Source organism: Boleophthalmus pectinirostris, unplaced genomic scaffold, assembly GCF_026225935.1.
Source record: "Boleophthalmus pectinirostris isolate CB_2022bp ecotype Guang Dong unplaced genomic scaffold, ASM2622593v1 HiC_scaffold_22, whole genome shotgun sequence".
NCBI lineage: Eukaryota > Metazoa > Chordata > Actinopteri > Gobiiformes > Gobiidae > Boleophthalmus > Boleophthalmus pectinirostris.
Genome location: NW_026571190.1, coordinates 35,845,373 through 35,865,706, shown reverse-complemented (window position 1 = coordinate 35,865,706; position 20,334 = coordinate 35,845,373). Strand labels below are relative to the sequence as shown.

At 39.0% G+C, this 20,334-nt stretch overlaps 2 protein-coding genes across 2 annotated transcripts in view; one reads left to right on the top strand and one right to left on the bottom strand.

The window, feature by feature from the left end:
• frem3 (Fras1 related extracellular matrix 3) overlaps window positions 1–6,035 on the top strand; it is an 82,624-nt gene extending 76,589 nt beyond the window's left edge. Inside the window, 6 exon segments of the mRNA XM_020920434.2 lie at window positions 794–921; window positions 1,001–1,135; window positions 2,228–2,354; window positions 2,538–2,725; window positions 4,021–4,167; window positions 4,794–6,035. Of these exon segments, the coding sequence (XP_020776093.2) occupies window positions 794–921; window positions 1,001–1,135; window positions 2,228–2,354; window positions 2,538–2,725; window positions 4,021–4,167; window positions 4,794–5,339 (1,271 nt within the window). The 3' untranslated portion in view covers window positions 5,340–6,035.
• A 50-nt stretch (window positions 6,036–6,085) lies between these two features.
• Window positions 6,086–20,328, bottom strand: smarca5 (SWI/SNF related, matrix associated, actin dependent regulator of chromatin, subfamily a, member 5). Its single transcript, XM_055158767.1, has 24 exons — window positions 20,066–20,328; window positions 18,894–19,016; window positions 18,116–18,282; window positions 17,934–18,034; window positions 17,310–17,410; window positions 17,047–17,226; window positions 15,942–16,097; window positions 15,735–15,866; window positions 15,482–15,550; window positions 15,274–15,383; window positions 14,732–14,958; window positions 13,627–13,748; window positions 13,400–13,552; window positions 12,414–12,546; window positions 11,731–11,879; window positions 11,522–11,644; window positions 11,320–11,427; window positions 11,122–11,235; window positions 10,823–10,945; window positions 9,940–10,072; window positions 9,740–9,858; window positions 8,069–8,281; window positions 6,651–6,761; window positions 6,086–6,485 (listed from the first exon to the last, which is right to left on the bottom strand). Exons 1-24 carry the CDS (start codon window positions 20,135–20,137, stop codon window positions 6,420–6,422), a joined length of 3,105 nt encoding a protein of 1,034 aa, XP_055014742.1. The 5' UTR covers window positions 20,138–20,328; the 3' UTR covers window positions 6,086–6,419.
• Between the last annotated feature and the right edge of the window lie 6 nt (window positions 20,329–20,334).

Below are 20,334 nucleotides of genomic sequence, written 5' to 3'. Positions count from 1 at the left end.
TAGTCAGGCTGGTGCCACCTAGTGCCTCCGCTCAATTTAATTTCTCTCCAACGACTAGATCAGGAATTGGAATCAGAATACACTAAACGGTTTGCAAGAACCCCGAAAGTTGTAGACCCCACACCGGCCAATCAGGGAAGAGCTGAACTAACCCGAGTTGCGGTAGCAGACTGCATACACTTAGCCTGATTCATCAGCCATTTTTACTTCGTGGAAACCGTCTGACCTCACAGCATTAGAATTTGTTTGCTCGACAGTAGGTGGGTACTTTTATTATTTAACCACATGACGTATGTAATGCGCCACTAATGGGGCTAACTGGTATACTAAGCTTTTCCCAAATCCCGTAGGAAGAAGGGCAATAACATTTTAAAGCATACGTTATCCTCCTTTGTCAAATACAAACTTCGCATTTTTTGTTGCACCTTTAATTCACAAGTTCACCTCGCAGAAACGACAATGATCCTTGACAGACATGTTCACTCTCTGCTTTGTTTGCTGTTGTGTCGACAATTCCTTGGACACCACTGAGCGTTCCGGCGCATTACATACGTCACGACCAAATAGCAGCGATTGGTTATATAAAAAAAGTACCCGCCTACTGTCGAGTGAATGAATCCTAATGCTGAGAGGTCAGACGGTCTCCACGAAGTGAAACCGGCTGATGAATCAGGCTACTATAGAGCCGCTTTATATAATAAAAGTTCAAACATGAGACGTTCTTGGGCTTATGATTTGAACGGCACCAGGTCTGAACCAGTTGATGTAAACCAGTCAATCTTTTCCCCCACAGGCACCAGTGTTTCCTCTATAGTGATTTGTGCGGACCACCCTGGCCTCACCTTCTCCCTCAGCCTGGTCCGGACTGAGCCCACCTACAACCAGCCCATGCAGCAGTGGAGTTTTGTCTCAGACTTTGCCGTAAGTCCAAGTCATATAATAATAAAATTTTTATACAAGTAACGTGTATTGATATTGTGTTTGTGTATGTGACCTGTAGGTGCGTGATTATTCTGGAACCTACACGGTGAAATTGGTCCCCTGCATCGCGTCGCCCAACGGGGAGTTCAGTATCCCCCCAGTCTGTCACCCAAGGGAGCCTCTGACCTTTGACATGGACATTCGATTCCAGCAGGTAAAACATTTTTAAAGGTTTATATTACATAAAGCTGATTCTTGTGAGCTTTAAGCCATGTTATAATGTTGACACCTCATCAAAAACTTACCTGGAGTTGTGTTGTTTTGTACACTTGGACTCAGACCCCTCCTGACCCCCCTAAAAAAAGACTGTCTTGTGCCACTAGAAAAAAAAGACAACACATTGGATAGAGAGAAACAATATAGATTCCTTTGTATGTCTAGTATATGTGAAGAAATTAACAATAAAGCGAACTTTGAACTTTGTTTCATTCAGACATGTTTAGTACCCTGAATTATTAGGCTGTTTAAATGTGTGAATGAAACTAATTGAACTCCAGGTATGTTTGAGATGAGGAAACAACATTATAACTGTTACGACCCAGCTCTGCTCGGGACAGGGAAGTAACAAAAATAAAACCAAGATGTAAAGTGGAATAAATTAAATAATGTTTAATTAACAGGGGTGTAAAAGGTAAATTAACAAAAGACTAAAATATACAGAAAATAACCTAAACTAAGAAACATAACAACAGAATAAACTGAGTTTTGTGCCACAAAAGGGGTCACGCAGGTCACGCAGGCTTACACAAAACGAGTGGTTAACAAAGGGACACACACGAAACAAGTTCCCCAAATTAAACCACATAAGCTCACAAACAGAATCGAGTGACCACATTTTTAAAAAAAGGCACAAAACAGAACTACACACACAAACACAAAATAGCATACGGGCCACAAAGACCAGCAGCCTCTACAGGTGCTCTCCTTAAATAGGGGGCGGTGGCTGCAGGTGAGGTGGGCGTAGACATGCCCCACCAATCACGGACCAGGGCTCCCACAGCAGGAATCAGGAGCAAAATCATTTAGAACACACGAAACAAATTAGAACTAAAGACCTCGGGCCGTAACAATAACATCGATCGGAGGATAGTGTAATATGGGCCTTTTAAAGAACCCAAACACACATTATTTTGAGGAGAGACTTTTAGAAATACCAGCAAAGTCATTATATTTTTATTCTAGGATTTGATTAATTACATTTTTTGTCAATAAATATTATTACATTTAATTTTGTGTCACTGTGCAGGTGTCAGATCCAGTTGCCGCCGAGTTCAGCCTCAACACTCAAATGTTCCTGTTATCCAAGAAAGAGCTGTGGTTGTCTGACGGCTCCATGGGCTTTGGAGAAGGATCTGATACTGCATTTTCAGAAGGTAAGACAACACTGCCCTCTTGTGGAACGCAAGTAAATCACCTATACTGTACTTCAACTTCCAAAGAATAAAAAGAATATGGGTCCATAGAAATTTTAAAAGGCCCATATTATGCTATTTTCAGGTTTTATAATGTTAAATGTTTCCAGACTCAAAGATGTGTCTGTATTTTCTGGTTTTCAGGCTCTACGATCTATGGCCGTGTGATGGTGGACCCGGTGCAGAACCTGGGCGAGTCCTTCTCCTGCAGCATCGAAAAGGTGTTCCTGTGCACCGGGGCGGATGGATACGTGCCCAAGTACAACCCCACGAACAAAGAGTACGGCTGCCTGGCTGATTCTCCGTCTCTGCTCTACAGATTCAAGATTCTGGTAAGTAAAAAGGAAAATTAAATGCACAAAAAGGCCAAAACTTAAAATATATACACAACAAGTCAAAGTTTGGACACACCATCACATTGAGTGTCTTTTTACATATTTACGGGTTTCTATGTTACATACATCCAAAATATATGAACGATATGATACAAGAAATATGTAATTGTATTGTAATGTAGTAAAAATGTAGTAATTGTAATTAAGATTAATTAATTGTAAGATTTTTTTTTTTTTCATATTTTAAATAAAGAGCATCCAAGTATCCACAGTTTGCTTTGTCGAAGGCACTGCAAATCCTTGGTCTCTCATTGAGCCTCACAATGAAGTCTCCTGAAATGGTTTTCATTCCTTTTCACTTCACAACTTTGTCTTGTCAGAGTTAAGAAATGCCACAAGAGCAAAGCAGTGATCAAAGCAAAGAGTGGATGTTTTTCAAAATCCAAGGGCGTAGGTTTGGTTCTGGCTTTGGGGGGACATTATCAATAATCAGATTTAATCAGATTTGCATTTGCTTGTTGGTGATGAGATATTTGTGAGGTCACGTCCGTACATTTTTCCATGGAATATTGTCAGTAGAGTCCGGCTGCTCACAGTCGCACGAGTAGGGCTCCGTTTGGGAGGTGAACTTGTGGTGATCGTCGCTCTTTTTCCGCTGCGACTCATTATAAGACAAGTTTATTTGAAGATGAAGCTGAGTAAGTTGCTTTTGAAAAGTTTTTTAGTTTGGTGCAGCGTCTTCACTCACACCTGCTCAAGCCGACATCTTCAGGTGCGGCCCTGTCCTGCTGCTTTCCCAGTTTAGGCTCCAGCACAACTAATGACATCACTCTGTTACAGCCAATGAAATAGCGGCAGGAGTAACCCTGTCGTCATATCACTGAATACATCTCAGAACGTCTAATAAACAAAATGTGAACTAAAACGTGTTCAATTAATACTACTGAGTTTGGAAAAATATCAGAATAAATGTATATTTTTGTTTATCAAAATAAAATGGCAAATATTGGTAGGGACTATTTTGTCTTCCCCAAATATTGGTTGTGACATGTCCCACCGTTCCTGTTGCAAACCTACGTCCTTGTCAAAATCTTAAAAGAAGTTTTGAGCTACTTTTAGTTTATTTTTTGTTCACTACATCCCATACATGTTCAGTCATAGTTTTAATGCCTCCAATGAAAGTTTTACCATGTAAATAAATTGAAATAAAGAAAGCTCTTGTGTCCAAACTTTTGACTGATCATGTAAATTCTAAAACATTTCTGAGTTGTTGCGTGTTGTTGTTTTTACAGGACAAAGCTCAGCCGGAGACCCAGGCCACAGCGTTCGGTGATGTTGCATTCAGGGCGACTTTGGCCTATGATACTCCAGGAGCTCTGGCTCTGATCAAACAGCCAGGGTCAGACGGGTTCACCCTCTCCTCCTCTCCACTCTTCCAGGTGAGCACTTTTTCACTTTCTTCCTACAGGAGTGGTACAAACGGCAGCAGTAGTTGGGCTGTTAGAGGTTAAGTTAGTTCATTTGAGGGTTAGGCAATAACGTTAGGCATTATTTTTGTTACTCATGAAATCATTGTCATATGATTCATGATTATACCAATTGACAGAGGAAAATGAATTAACTAACTAAATACTTTCCATTTGTAGTTAAAAACCACATTGGAAAAACATGTGCAAGAAATTAAATTAAATCAATATATTTTATTTCTTCCACTTTTTACATCGCTATTAATGATTACACATTTTATTTTAGTATATTTTTAATTTTTTTTACAATATAAACAGTGGCATATACAGTATTTTTAAGGCTGCGGCATATTTAATTTGGTTTAGTTGATCTTAGTGAAAAATGTCTTGTTCTAGAAATTAAACTGACAAAAGTGAATAACTGTTGTATTTTCTGTGTAGGTGTAAACTACACTCTTTGTTGTATTTATAAACAAATTAAATAAATATGTAAAAATAAGTAAAAATATAATAAGAATAAGTTAAGATCAATTATTATAAGTGAAGTTAAAATAAAATAAATGAGGAAATCTGTTTAAAATCTACGTTCTTATGTCCAGGTGGCTGCTGGCAGAGAATGGTTCATCCACACCATCTACACCGTCCGCTCCAAAGAAAACGCCAACCGTAACATCGGCAAACGCAGCGTGGAGTACCTGCAGCACAGCATGTCCTCCTTCGCCCCGCCCTCTTCTCGCCACCGCCGCGCCGCCCCCGCGCTCCCCGGCCCCGCCCTCGACATCGGCGTGGACAACAACCGCGGCACCAACATCCAGCACATCGCCCTGGACCGCTCGGACCGCCTGGTGATCAGCCAGCGCCAGCCCTGGTCTCCTGGCAGGGAGCGCGAGGCTTACCAGGAGCGCCCCCTGCTGGAGAGCTCTGGCAGGGAGCCCACTGACTCCTCCATGCTGCCCCTGCTGGTGGGACTGGCGGGTATGATCCTCCTGGCCTGCATCATCGCTGTGGTGGTGATTCTCCTGGTGAGACGCAAGAAGAAAGAGAAGAAGCAGCCGCCCTACCACACGTCCTCGTCCTCCGCGTACCACGGCTACAGCCAGGGCACTGCCAGCATGTGGGGCGGGTTAGACAGCTCGGAGGTCTAGTGCCAGTCACTTTGTAAAGACTCGTCTCCTCCAGCTCCTCCCGCCTTACTGACGTAGCACTGAGTCGAGCAGATCACATCCTGCAGACTGCACAGAATGTTGGCGCTTCTTCATGCCTCAAATGTAGTTATTTTTATCATAGGAGCCACTTGAAATGTAGTTTATATTGATTTGGTTGGTCATCAGGTTGTAAAAAATTGTTTGCAAATGCATGCAAGCCCAACTTATGAGAATTTTCTGTACCTCCGCTAATTAGTTTACTATTTTTAATATTGTGATTCACTGTTAATTGTTCTGTGAAGAGTAAAGAACAGACTGAATGTTGGCTGAAACTGACTTTGAATGAAAATGTGTTTAGTACTGATGCCACTGCGGGGTTTAAAAAGCCCACAGTGAATGTACAGGCCCAGGCTTAGTAATAATATTACCATTATGGTGTCACTGAAAGGGATTGTAAATGTTATTTTTAAAAATGCAATTTTTTATTTTTACATTTTTTCTGCTAATTATGGGTGTAATTGGATGCAAAACAATCTGTATATACAATAGAAGTAAACCCTGGTGAAACTTGAAAGAACCACTCCTCAAACGGTGCAGTATCAAATTTATAATTCTATATTCATATGACCGTATATATTATGTGTTTTATCATCAGCTGTCTGTGCGTCAGCTGAAATCTGGATGATTCTTCCGCTGCCAAATATAAATGTTTTTGGAAACTCTCGTGTTTTTATTTATTCACACACTTATTAAAAAAAGGGACGTTTATTTTGAAGTTCGAAACATTTCCTACTTCACATAGAAAGAACTGAACAGATTTCTTAAAATAAAATGGTACATATTGTTCAAGCAATGGAATGTGGTACAACCAACGGGCATAAATACATTTGAGTAAAGCACTAGTAAAAAATGACTAGCCAATAAAACTAGACCAGCACAGCTGCAGTGTTCCGAAGTGACAAGCACCTCTACCGAACATGACGACATCAGTCCACTAGGGGGCGACAGTACATTATTACAGACACTAGGGCTAACCATACTGGGACCACAGCTGCTCTCAGGGAATTTATGTTGACGTCTTCACAACTTGAGCTTTTTCTTGCGTCCGCGTCCATCTGGGGTCCCTTCAGACTTCCTCTTCTGAGCCTGAGGAGGAAATGACAGGCACATGTTTATGTAGGTTCAGTGTTTGGCGTTTCATGTTTATGTAGGTTCAGTGTTTGGTTTTTCATGTTTATGTAGGTTCGCTGTTGGGTGTTTTTTTACATTAATGTGTTGGATGATTCTATAGAACAGAGTTTAAAGTCTTACAGATCCAGTCTTTGGTCCTCTCTTCTTCTTCTCGGCCTTCTCCCTCTCCTCCAGCTCCATGTTCTCCCTCTCGATTAGTGTGATCAGTGTGTTACAGCGCCTTTGCAGCTCCTGGAGAAAAATATGCACTTAATATTAACATTCACACATGCTGAAAACACAGACCCGGCATATTTAGGCTGTGGTCCAATCGAGGTTCATGTGCTCTTCCGGTAATTTATTCTAACCAAGGTTCAGTTTGTTTTCATACCTGACAGTTTTGACATCTTTTTTTTCTAATCTATTCAAAAAATATATATTTATAGGCTATGGTAGGGGTCTCCAATTTTTTTCCTCTGCTCAGCTACATTTTCAAAACAAAAACTGAAGAAATTGAGCCTTAGATGAGGGAGAGTTTGATGGCTATAAAACATTGACACAACTATTATCCATTTATTAGTCATCACATTTACAAATGATACTAGGCATTTAATTAAATCAGTTTAGTTATTCAGCACAATATTTATGACTCTCATACTGGAAACACACTGTTCCACCTTGTGATTAAGGCTGCGTATCATTAAGAAGTTGCCGATACGATACATACCTCGACACATGGGTCACGACACGATACATATTTTGATACAGTGAGCTTTCGAGTTGATTCAATAAAAAATAAAAGTTAAATCATGGCTGTGACACTAAAAGTCTTTGTGTTTCATATTAAATTCGCACAACAAGTGGTTTAAGAAACATTTGACTCATCAAAAATGTCAAACTTGTCGCATAAACAAGTTTCCTTCTACTAAACAAGCAACAAAACTGTAGCGCTGTAACAAAATTATTTAGTAAAATATACCAAAATATACTTCTTGGCGATATATTGATACAGCGGCCCATGATATCGATACTGTATCAGTACATTAAACAATACGATATATACATTTTTGATATTTTTGCACACCCCTACTTGTGATGTCATATGGTAATAAAAAAAAATAAAAAAAAGTCCTCCATACACGTTCACTGGAATAATTTGGAGAATTTCAGCCCTGGAATTACCAATCTCTTCTGAACAAAAGGTAAAAAGGAGCCGTTAACCTGAAAACCACCACTTCATGACATCACAAGGTGAACCAGAGCATTATTAGTTTTGGAAATGTAGACAGACTAATAATACAGGATTACTCAAAAATGTGTGAATGAAACAAAACAACTCTGGGTCTGTTTTATATACATTTATACTTTATAGAGTGTCTTAAATGTGCAATGAGTAACCGAGCTGACCCTGCTCATGGTGATAATAACTGATTTTCTAGGCCATAAAAACATCTAATTAAATAAATGCAGATTGGTTACACAGTGCACCTTTAAAGCTCACTAAAATCTGTTTTGCATAATATAAAACCTTTAAACTACCAAGCAAACGAAACACTCACCATGGCTGTCCTGGACTTGAGGAACCAGTCAAAGCGAAACTGCGGCGAGTTCCGGATGCACTGGCGCAGTTCGTCGTAGACACTCTCCTTGTCGAAGCCGAGTTTGTGGAGCATACAGATGAGGAAGCGGTCCTCCTCTTCCGTGTAGTTCTTGCCTTTGTTTGTGCCGTACGATATGCGGAGCTGATGGAATGGAGCCTTGTAGCGGCCGATCTAACGGAGAGAGAAGAGGTCAGGAAATGTTTAATTTACAGTAGCGTTGTCATGATACTAAAATTTGCAACTTGATTTCAAAACAAAGGAACAGACTTGATACTTCATACAGATTTTGATACCATGATGATAATAAAAAGTCTTTATTCACATGGTTTTATAACTGTGTAATCCTTCAGTGGTCCAGGTAGATTCCATAATGGTCCATGGGTGTATACTAGTCTGTGTTCGTCTGATTCAGCTCAAGATCATTCTAAAACTATTCAGGAAAGGCTCATTTTTGTCCTGTCACTCTGACTTTTTTAGTATCAATACCTGTTCAAATGAGTGTCTAGTTTCAATACTAGTTTTGGTATCAGTTGGAATGGTGTGATAATAACCATTTGGACTTGAATGTTCGCCCAATTCATCAGCTGGTTTCACTTCGTAGAAACTGTAACCTTGCAGTGTTGGAATTCGTTCGCTCGATGTTAGGCGGGGACTTTTTATCATTTAACCAATCGCTGCTGTTTGGTCGTGATGTATGTAATGCACCGATAACGGGGCTAACTGGTATATTAAGCTTTTCCCAAATCCCGTAGGAAGAAGAGCAATAACGTCTTTTCCCCTTGATAAAATTCACCAAACATTCTCTATGTTCCCGCTTTAAATCCTCGATTTTGGGAATCATTGTCATCACAGAATATATGAATCTTTGCTGATTGGCTGGTGCCCGAACTCGCACTTCCGGGGTTTTGCGAACCGTCTAGTGTATTCCGATTCCTGACCTAGTCGCTGGAGAGAAATGAAATTGAGTGGAGGCACTAGGTGGCACCATCCTGACTACTTGAATGTGGCTAAAACCAGGTGGTTAAATAAGGCTAAATAAGGTGTAGTTATTATAAAGTGTTACCGTGTCATCAAACATTTTAAATAATTTGTATCATTCCTTTATTGAAAGTTTGTTGACTTTTTCTTTTACTTGTTGGTTTTATGGGTTATCTGTGAAAGATGAGCACAGTCTGAACCAAAAGTAGTAAAAGTGTGTGGCAAATCAGTGGTGTTCAGATGGAGGATTTGGTTTGAGACAAAGGCCGCTCCAAAAGACTAAGATCAACCATACTGAGCCAAGCTAACCATGTACTGCGCTCACAGTTTGTGCAAATGTCCTCTGGGAGACTATATGTCACTCCACAACAAAAGACCAACCGCTACGCTAAATCTTTTATTCCTTCTGCCATAAAGCTTTTAAATGGAAAGTAAATTTGCTTTTGTGTCCCTGATGCACTGAGGTTTGAATGTATGGCGTTTGTTGTATGTATTTGTTTTTCTTTTTGATTTAATTTAAATTATTTATGGCTTGTGCACGACCAGAGATAAGCGAAATGAATTGCCTATTAGGATTTAAGTTGTTGATTGACTGATCTATCGATACTTTTGACAGAAATCTAAACATAATCGCAATTCTTTTAAACATACCTTTGAGTCCAGTGCTTTCTTGATGCTGATCCTTCTCTGAATCCTGGCTTCTCCTCTCTCGATCTGAGCCATGATCTTTTCTATGTCCTGTAGCTCGTTGCAGCGCTCCCAGAAGACAGCTGCACATGTACACATACACACGTTTAGCAACAAAAATCTAAACTAATTCAAATCATATCTATGTATTTTCATGTTTTTACCTGAATATTCCATGACCTCTTCGGGAGTTTTACCCTCCACCTCTCTGGCGATGTTCTCGATGTCATCACGTCCCCATTTCTCGTTGGCTTTGATGAACTGATTGAAGTCGCGTTTGTTCCATGCGGTAAAGCCCTGGGTTTTAGGAAAGTGACAGTGTGATAATTTATTCTTTGTCTCTTTAGCAGTTTCATTAGGTAACACCCATAAACTGTATAAAGAAGTGGACTAAGGACAGTGTTCAGATCCAGTCAAATGAAGCTCACTGAGGCCTGCAGTTTGGAGCCAATTTCAATATTGGGAATAGGAACTGATTTACAGACATAATAGCGAAATGAAAACACCAGGATCATGTAGAGTGGGTTAATCTGAAGATTTTAAAGATCAAAATGAGAAGCACAACAACAACAGTTACAGAGCACATTTTTTCAATACATAAATTTGACATTTCGCAGCCCAATAATTTTGAAATAACCTCAAATTTCCACAAAATGTATAGAAACAGATGAAGATTTTATATTTAATGTTTAGTGTTTGCTTGTTTTCAGGTTGAGTCATGCCGTTGACTCCTAAAGAGAAGTCATTTTGTGTCTTGGAATCTGTCCGCACACACCCAAAATTTGGAAAAGCATCAACTGGCAAAGAAATTTGGACTCAAAAATTTTAAGAGGAAGGCTGGTTATGCAGGGATAAACGATCTGATAGACCAACACCAGCATCATCACCGAGCTAGACTTTGTAGTTTTCAAGATAATTGCTTTTAAAATTATGTCAATTTTTTTGGGACACTCTATGTCTCTGGTTACACAGTTTTTCCACAGATGTTTCTACGATTCCTCAAAAAAAGTCTCCTCATCTACAGCTTTCAGATACGGAATAACTTACCTGTTGTAGCAGATTTTCCTTTTCCTCTAGTTCCTCTTCCGTTAGCGTTTCTGCCTCATCGATCTTGGACTGCTCCTCTTTCTGGACCTGAGCTGAGTTTGGCAATTCTGGGTTACGAGGGACCTAAAGCAGAGACAGGTACACACTGAATATGACAAACATTACACACAGAAAACATCCTTAAAACTGCAACAACAATTATTTTGAGATTATGTTCACTGAAAGAGGGTAGGAATAATCAAGAAATAGTTAAATGCTGCCCTACTTAAAAAGAAACTAAATAAAAATAGTCTCTGTACCTTGTAGCCAATCGTCTTTCTGTAGAAGAGAATTTCTTTTTCTAGGAGCTCAAAAAGTCGTGGTGGAAAGAATTGGAAGTCCTGGACATTTGGCTGCTTAGGAGGTCTTGGAGCCTAAAACACAAAACAAAACCATGTTAAATAAATGCATAAACAACTACTCGTATAAATAAATAAAACAGAAATAGAAATGCGTACCTTGGGGGCTTTGGGCTCACTCACTCTCAGAGCTTCTCTAAAGTAAGCGTCCACAGCGTAATTGGCTTTCCTTTCTCTTTTGGGAGGCTCGATCCAGTTGGTAATGACCTGTTTTGATTTTTTTTAATAAACAGCAAATTAGAAGATTAGTATTTTTTGGACAGCTTAGACAAATTTGTAAATAATTAACAGGACAAAAGACCTTTTTCTTCTCCCTGTAGTCCTCCCCCTCAAACGTGTAGACGCTGCTGCCCTCCGTGTCCATGGTGAAGTTCCTCAAAGAGCTTTCACCCAGAGACGACAGTTTCTCCGACATCTCCGCCGTCTGCGAGGCCACAGTCAGAGTTTAGTTAAAACATCACAAAAACTCAAATACTACGGTTATTCTTATGAGTTCGATTACAGCCTTACCTTCTTCTCTCCTCTCTCCAGAATGGCGTCGATGTCATCATCCGTGATCTCGCTCTCTTTAGAGGAGAAAACGTGTGTGGCTCCGTGACGGATGATCGACAGCATCTCATCTTTGCCCAGTTTGTTGGCGCTCGGGTCCACCAGTCGTCCTGAGAAAGTTTAAAAGAGCCCATATTACGCCGTTTTCTGATCTGTTTTAATGTTGTTTCCTCCTCACAAACAGAACTGGAGTGTTTTATTTCATTCACACATGTTTAACACACAAATCTTGCATATTTAGGCTGAGTTCTTTGTGTTTTTAAATGCCATGCACCTTCACTAGAATTATTTGGTTGATTTCAGCCCTCAGATTGACAATCTCTACTGAACAAAAAGTAAAAATGTAATTGTTAACTTGAAAACTAACACTACAAAGAGCAGCCTAATAAATCAGGATTATTCAAATGTGTGAATGAAACAAAACAACTCTGGGCTTCACAAATGGATTAATTATTTATCATCAAGATACACATATTTTTTCCACAACAACTAAAACACAACTCTGGATATTTTTTGAGGAGCAACAGCATTATAACATGTCTTAACACTCTCACTAATCCATTTTAAGTACAGGAGTTGTTGGCTACGAACAGAAACGACAAAAATATTTATCCAAAATGCAGGTACAAGTGGTGAAAAACTACCTTGCTGGATCACAATGGAGTCTAATCGCAGCTTCATCTCAGCCCTCTCCACGATCCTCTCCTCCACTGTGTTCTCGGTGATGAATCTGAAAACACGCACCTGCTTCTGCTGACCGATCCTGTGAGCTCGGTCCTGAAAAGAAAAAACGGATTACACAGTCTGTCCCTCTGCATTATAGGACCACTCTGCCTCCCGCATGTCTGAACAGCCCTCACAGCGGAGCCAGGGTTCCCACTCTTTTTCACTGACAAAATCTCAAAACATTTTCATGACCTAAAGTGAATTTTTCCATGACTTTACAGCACCCTATGTGTGTAGAACTGATCAGACTTTTAGGGCTAAATATGAAATGTTAACCCTTTTCACTCACCTTATGGTTTGGTTTTATAGTTTTTTAACATTCAAAATCCTGTCAGTGCATTTATTGTCGTCTCTTTTAAACAAAAGGAGCAGACATTCGGAAATAATCATAATAACCTAATGAGAACTTAACAGAATGCTATAGTTGTGTGAAAGGGATACTAAAATTCCATGACTGTGGGAACCATGTGGAATGTCTCGTCTTAAGACCCACTTTTTAAAAATGTATTTATTTATTTGTTATTTTATGTATTAATTATTTTTATTTTATTTATTTTTAATTTTATTTACGTAATGTATTAAATTTGTTATTATTTTATTAAATTATTATTATTATTATTATTTTATTTTAACTTTTTTATTTTTTTTACACCACTTGAGTATGGTCCTCTGTACTACCTTTTTATTTACTGCTATTTTTGCTCTTTATTTAATTTAATTTAACTAGTTTTATTTTCTTAACAAGGACTAGTGGAGTTAAATAGACCTTTATTTTATATTCCCAGCACTTGTTTTTTTTTGTTATCTGTATTGTGCAGCACTGGAAACTGTTTTGTTTATGAAATGTGCTATATAAACAAGATAGATAGTCTTTTTGTGTCTGCGCAAACAATTCAAACGTTACCATGGCCTGCAGATCCACTTGGGGGTTCCAGTCGGAGTCGTACAGGATGACGACGTCGGCTGTGGCCAGGTTGATGCCCAGACCTCCGGCTCTGGTGCTCAACATGAAGAGAAACTTGCTGCTGTTGGGTTCGTTGAAAACGTTGATAGAGATCTGGGAAAAATAAGACTGTGTGAAATCCAGCCCTACGGAAAAGCAGCACGGTTCATATTTGTCGTTTGTCACACCTGTCTTTCTTCGTGAGGCGTTTGACCGTCCAGGCGACAGTAGCCGTAGTTCCTCCACATGCAGTAATCCTCCAAGATGTCCAGCACCCTGGTCATCTGACTGAAGATGAGGACACGGGACCCTGGACATCAAACAGAGCAGAGATGTTAGGTCGGGGAGGTAAACATGTTTTTTCCCCCAATTTCTCAAAGAACTTCACTTTGAAATGTGTGTACTAAATGTTCACCTTTTTAATAAATGCTGCTTGAATTAGGTTTGATGAATGTACTGGTAACTCAGACACTAATAAACATTAAAACTAGTACTGAAGCTAGATATTAATGTTAGTAAGAATCAATAATAAAAAAAAGAATCAGACCTTTCCTGAATAGTTAGAATAGGACTAGTAAAGAGTCAAATAGTAATATGACAGAGTAGATTTGATTTACATAAAAAAACAAAAAAAACATTCTAATATCATAATAACATAAATTAATAAATATAATATAAGATAAATACTTTGGGCATATTATCACTGTGAATATTGCAGATGATGATGATACGTATAGACAGCGTAGGACGCTCTACGCTCGCGCAAAATACTTTTATGCGCAAGTTTGGTTCTTGAACAAATGATGTAAAGTTGTATTTGTTTAAATACACCATTGTACACAGCCCACCTCTGCATAAAGTACAAAAAAGACCGTTTGCAAAGACTACAGGTGGCCTACAATGAACTTTGCGGGTGATTTTGAGGAGGCCACAATGTACGAATGCGATTGAGATGTTTGTTACTGCACGAGTGAAGACTTTACATTAAAATTCTTAGAGCAGCTTGCACAGTTTTATTTGCAGACTGAATAAATCGGACAATGAAATAATAATGTCACTCACAAATATGAGATTCAGTACTGTCTTAAAATCTTAAATGTTTGTTGTTTTGTGATGTCACTGTCCTTGTTGGTTTTAAAAATGAACCATGAGTCCAGAATGAAGATGAACTGAAAACATAATAACACAGTGTTTTTTCTACTAAAAATGAGTAAAAATTTCTATATAGTGAAAACCAGCATGAGTTTGACTGAACACTGTTAAATCCTTTCAGTTCTCTCGACTCTGCCTCACCTTGCTCCTTGAGTTTGGGCAGCAGTTTGTCCAGCACCACCATCTTGCCGCTGTTGACGACCAGATGGAGGTCGGTGGTGTAGGGGGGTCCGGGCTCCGCTCCGTCGAACAAGTACGGGTGATTACAGCACTTCCTCAGCTGCATCAGGATGTTCAGCAGACGCATCTTGTCCGTTTTACCGGCCGAGTTCAGAATGTCAATGTCCTTCATCAGGATCTTTGTGTACCTAAAACAAGACGGTTTAAAAATATGGTTTTCTATAGTTTAGAGAGTTAATGAAAATAGGACATTAGTGTTGAATTCCTGATGTATCTGTGTAATTTTGTGTGTTTTAGTTTGAATGTTATTGGGCTGCTGTGATCCCTTCTGCTAAAAAATTTACTCTTCTTAGATACTAATAAAGAAATCTTAAACCTTGAAAATAAGGAAATAGTTCTGCTAGTTTTATAAAGAGTTTTGAAATATCATAAAATCAGTGCATCGACTTATATCATATTTTTCCTTTTAACTAATTTAAACTAAGAAACTAAGAAACACTCACCATTCTCGCTGCATCTTACTCAGGCCGATGTACATCTTGATTTCTTTTTTCGGCAAAAGACTTTTTTCTACATCAGCTTTGATACGACGCAACAAGAAAGGACGCAACACCTAAACAAACAAACAGAACGTGAAGAGAAGAACTTAAAGATTCTAATTACAACTGTATTTGGAAACTTTTCTGAAAATATCTTGGATTAAGTACATACAGTGTGAAGACGTTCAACCAATTTCTGATCTCCCAGGCAGTTATTTGTGTCAAACCACGAGTCAAAATCCTGTTGTGGGGAGAAAAAAGATTTTAAAAAGTTAGTTCAGAGTGGAATTAAACAAATAAATGAATGTATAAATGCAGCTTAGATACATCTTTAATCAAGTATTAAATTTATGAGGAGGTTGATGAGGTAAAAACATTATAACATGGCTTAAAGTAACATAGGATCTTTAAAAATCGAATCGTACCTCAGAGGAGTTGAAGACGTCTGGCAGTAAGAAGTTGAGCAGCGCCCACAGCTCGTGCAGGTTGTTCTGCAGCGGGGTTCCGGTCAGAAGCAAACGGTTTGTGGTCTTAAACTCTCGCACGATTTCAGACAACTGCAATTTGACATTTTGAAAGTTAATTTATGTAAAAAAATAAACACAAAAACTAAAGCAAAGTCTGTTTCAAACCTTTGACTTCTCGTTCTTGATTCTGTGAGCTTCGTCAATGACCAGGTATCTCCAGTTAAACTTCTTGAACACTGCTTTTTCAATGATCAACATTTCGTAGGATGTTACGCACACATCCCATTCTCCAGGCAGCAGCACATCTCTGATCAGTGCAGTCTAAAAACAAAGGAAAAACAAACACATACATACATTTATTCATTTAGTATTTGTTGTCATGTTTTGTTTGATTTAGTATTTCTTGTCATGATTTGTTGTAAGTATTTGTTGTTATGTTTAGTCATCAGTCCAGTGAGGTTAATTTGTTCTTCTGATAATTTATGTTATTAGATTCTTTTTTTTCAGCCCAAGAGTTTGTCTTCATACCCGACAATTTCGACTGCTCACTAGCGGTCTTCCTCAGAGTGGTCACGTGATGTTCCTGCGTTCTCAGCTTTAAACAGGTTTTGGCGCTGGGATACTGTCTTGAGGAAGTCAGACTGCAGATGGCGCTGTCGTCCTGCCTCCACCGGTAGGAAGACAGTGCCAAAACCTGTATAAATCAGCTGACCGGACACATCACAGCAACATCATGTGACCACTCTGAGGAAGACCAAAGGGAGCAGTCGAAACTGTCAGCTATGAAAACAAACTCTTGATCTGAAAAAAGAACTTAATAACATATGTTTAGTCATCATTTATAGGCTTGTCACAATAACACAATAACAAAATATGTTAAGAGATAGTGTCAATATTGTCATTATTGATCTAATTATAGCTCTGACACAATAAGCCTAAAGTGGAATTGTCCCCAAAAAACATTCTAAGAAGTTATTTATTTGATCATCTACAGTTCAAATCTTATTGTAGAACAGAAAAATAACAAAAAAAAAATTACCTCATCTTTCATATATTAGACGATAAGTCAATATTTAATCGTAATTTCCATAAAATATATAAAAGAAATTGTTATTGACTGTGACTTTCTTTCTTGGCTCCTATTCCAACAAAAACTGTATTGTCGTTTGAACCCCTGGCAACACGACTAAGACTGATGTAAGAAAAGTAAAAATAAATGGATTGATATAGTAATTATCGTGACAGGCCTAATCGTTTTTCACTGACATACCCTCTGGTCTCGGTCTCCTATGAGGCACACTGCGCGCAGGGAGGGCACCCAGCGTTTGAACTCGTTCATCCAGTTGTAGAGGGTGGACTTGGGCACGAGCACCATGTGAGGCCCGGGGATGTTTCTGTAATGCTTCATGTACCCCAATAAAGAAATTGTCTGCAAAGTTTTCCCCAAACCCTGGAAATCAAGAATATTTAGTTTAGCTATTTAGATGTCAAACTATAACACTCCTGGTTATGGCAATCTTTCTTTTTCTTTACCATTTCATCAGCGAGAATGCCGTTAATTCCATTTTCATATAAAGAAATGAGCCAGTTCAAACCACGGATCTGGTAGTCTCTCATTTTTCCGGTCTTCACATCTGGACAACAAAAGAAAACAGAATTAGAAGTTTCAAAACTCTGCTTGAAATCATTTCCCAGGGCATTTTTAAGTTATGTAATTATAGCGTCTCCAAACAGATAACCTCCTTTTATACAGTTATTATAATAAAAGATGTGGTCTAAACCTATACAGATAAACCTGGAGGCCACAATTATTGTAAATGAATTATGCAAATACACATTAGATCACTAGGTTAACATTTGTGCAAAATAATTTTATTGACTAATTGAATTTTGAGTGGCTGTTTTTTAATACCCAAACGTTCCAATAGGTGGCAGTAAAAGACTTAAGTTGATACAGCAAAGTTGATACAGCAAAGGAAAGTGTGGAGAAAAAACAAAACATATCATTTCGATTTGGCATTTTTTCTCATTTCTATGCGTTTACCATGTCTGAAAAACTAATTATTTCCCAGAATTTTTCAGTCGTGTGTGGGAACCCTTTTAGTTTATCTCATTTAGTGGGTCTGTTAAATATAGAACAGCAGAGTAAGTGCTTACAAGAGGGGGACTCGTCGAAGCGCGTGCACACATTGGTCGTCTTGGTGCTCTCGTTCAGCAGCTCCTCGTCTTCTTCCTGCTCCGTGCGCCGATGACGGTTGCTGGGAAACACAAAATCAATAAACGGAGATCAGTTGGCGTCTATTTTAATATTGCGCATTATTAAAACTGTCATCGCTCACTCTCCAGCCGAGAGCAGGTTCTGTTTCTCGTCTTTCTTGATGCGTGGGCGCCCCGGTTTCATCTTCAGAGGGGACGTGGGGGTCTTCTGTGCGGCCGGCTGGACGAAGTGAGCGAACAACTCAGTCTGCTTCAACAGGTATTCAAACCTGTTCGTCCGATCGGTTTTCTACAAAAACAAAATATGAAATCAGTGAATCAGTGGTGGAATTGAGGAGAAATCATTAGGCCTGTAAATATAGACGATAAACAATAATATTCAAGCCAAACCATGAAGTAGAATTTATATATTATTATTATTATTATCCCCTAAAAATGTTCAAAATAATATGTCTAAATGTTCATATTGTTAAAAAACTGCAATAAATAACACATTGTTACAAATACATAGTTTGTTTCTATAATGAGTCATAGACATTCATAATTCAACCTTCTACAGCTCAAATCTTACAGAAGTACAGAAAAATAACCAACATTTTCCCACTAATGCAAGGAAAAAGTCTCCATTATAAACATGCCCCCCCAAATATATTGTTCTATCTATCATTTAATGAGCAATAAGTCACAATAATTACTATACTACACTATATTACTTATATTTTACTTTAATTCACTTATTACAGCTCATGAATACAAGAATACTTTTTTGAGGGTGATTCTGTTTCATGGTTTGCTTTCAATATTATTGTTAAACATCTATATTTACTTCAGCAATATATAGCACTTCAAAATATGTTGTCATTACAGGCCTAGAAGTCATGTTATTTACAGAATTCTTACCACTTTCTCTTCATAGCCCGCTGAGGATGCTTTGGATGGGGAGAAGGAGGAAGAGGAGGCATCGGGTCCATCAGCACCAGCATCTGAGGAAGACTCTTTCCCCGCATCGGAGTCAGACTTTTCCTGTACGGAATAAACGCACAACATTTTACAGTGTTTGTTAAGCCTATGGTGGCACAAATTATTTTAATTTGAATCATTTAATCTCATTCATTTTGTATAAACGCCACTTACTGACAATATTTAACTTTTTTTAAGCAGTCATTTTTGCCCAGTGTACGCTCTTTTACAAGTTTATGATAATACAATGAGCAGCAAAGTCTAATTTTGTTACTCCAAAATATAGTCCACAGTGTTTTTCATAGATTCTGAGGAGAGTATGGTGGCAGAAGACTTTAATTTCCTTTTACAAAACTGAAGAATGGAGTATTTATAAACTTAAAGCAGTACTTTCAGCCCGGTATGGTCATTTTTTAACATTTAGGATAAGTAAATGTGCAGCAAAGTGTGATTTTGTGAGGCCAATGTGTAGTCCAGGCTGTTTTTAGACTATTGAGGGACTATTTCAAACTATGGGATGCCACCATAGCCTCTTGCATAATGCCACTGCTGTCATTTTAGTCTTAAATTTGTAAGATTATACCTCCAGTAGCGATGTAAACTTACACAAGAAGGTTAAAACATGCAACAGCGGCAGCATGTGGACCCACAAAACAATTACACAGACTCATGGAAAGTGTAATAGACTGCACCATGCCTCAGCCTGAAAACAAAAGGCGCAAATGGCACAGTGCGGCGCAACTTACCCAATTACGCACAGCTCTGCCAAAATATGAGACACACGGAGACATTTTGAGGGATTTAAATTAGAGTTAATGGCGGTAAGCTGTTGGGATAGGCTCTTACACAACAAATGAAGTCCTCCCCACTGTTACTTCCCTCCCCGGTGGATGAGATGAAGGCGCTGTTGTCAGGAGCTAAGAGCTAAAGCGGCTAAACTAGCACAACTCTACGCAGCAGGCGGCACTGACAAAGAGAGAAGAGGAATCCCGACGAATTTAAGATCAATACACACGGACGGTAACGCTCGGGGAGTTTTAACTGAAGAAATGAGGTTAAAAATGCGTAAACGGTGCCAAATTTAGACAAAGCCCATTGTAAAAGCATCTTACCTCAGCTCCCCCGGCTTCATCAAGTTCAGTCTGTTCCTCCCGCTGTTCTTCGGTGGACGGGCTTTCGGACATTTTGGCGGATTTCTTCTTTTAATGGAGGGGAATAGTCAGTTAATAGGTGTCTAACGATCGCGCTCGGTGAGAATATCGCGGAGTTTTACCCGTTAAGCGGTCACTCTCCTGTTGTTTATAATGAAAGACGCACCGGTCACCGCACGGAGCACGTTCGCGCTGGCGGCGGGGGTTTCTTCTCGGGCACCCGCGTAACG

What these genes read in the sequence shown, in the direction of transcription:
- smarca5 (XM_055158767.1), bottom strand. Translation starts at nt 20,137, where the DNA reads ATGTCCGAAAGCCCGTCCACCGAAGAACAGCGGGAGGAACAGACTGAA. An exon ending in CGCCTCACGAAGAAAGACAG is followed by an intron (nt 13,553 to 13,626) that starts GTGTGACAAACG and finishes TATTTTTCCCAG; the next exon opens with ATCTCTATCAACGTTTTCAA. An exon ending in GTGAGCCCAAAGCCCCCAAG is followed by an intron (nt 11,236 to 11,319) that starts GTACGCATTTCT and finishes TTTGTGTTTTAG; the next exon opens with GCTCCAAGACCTCCTAAGCA.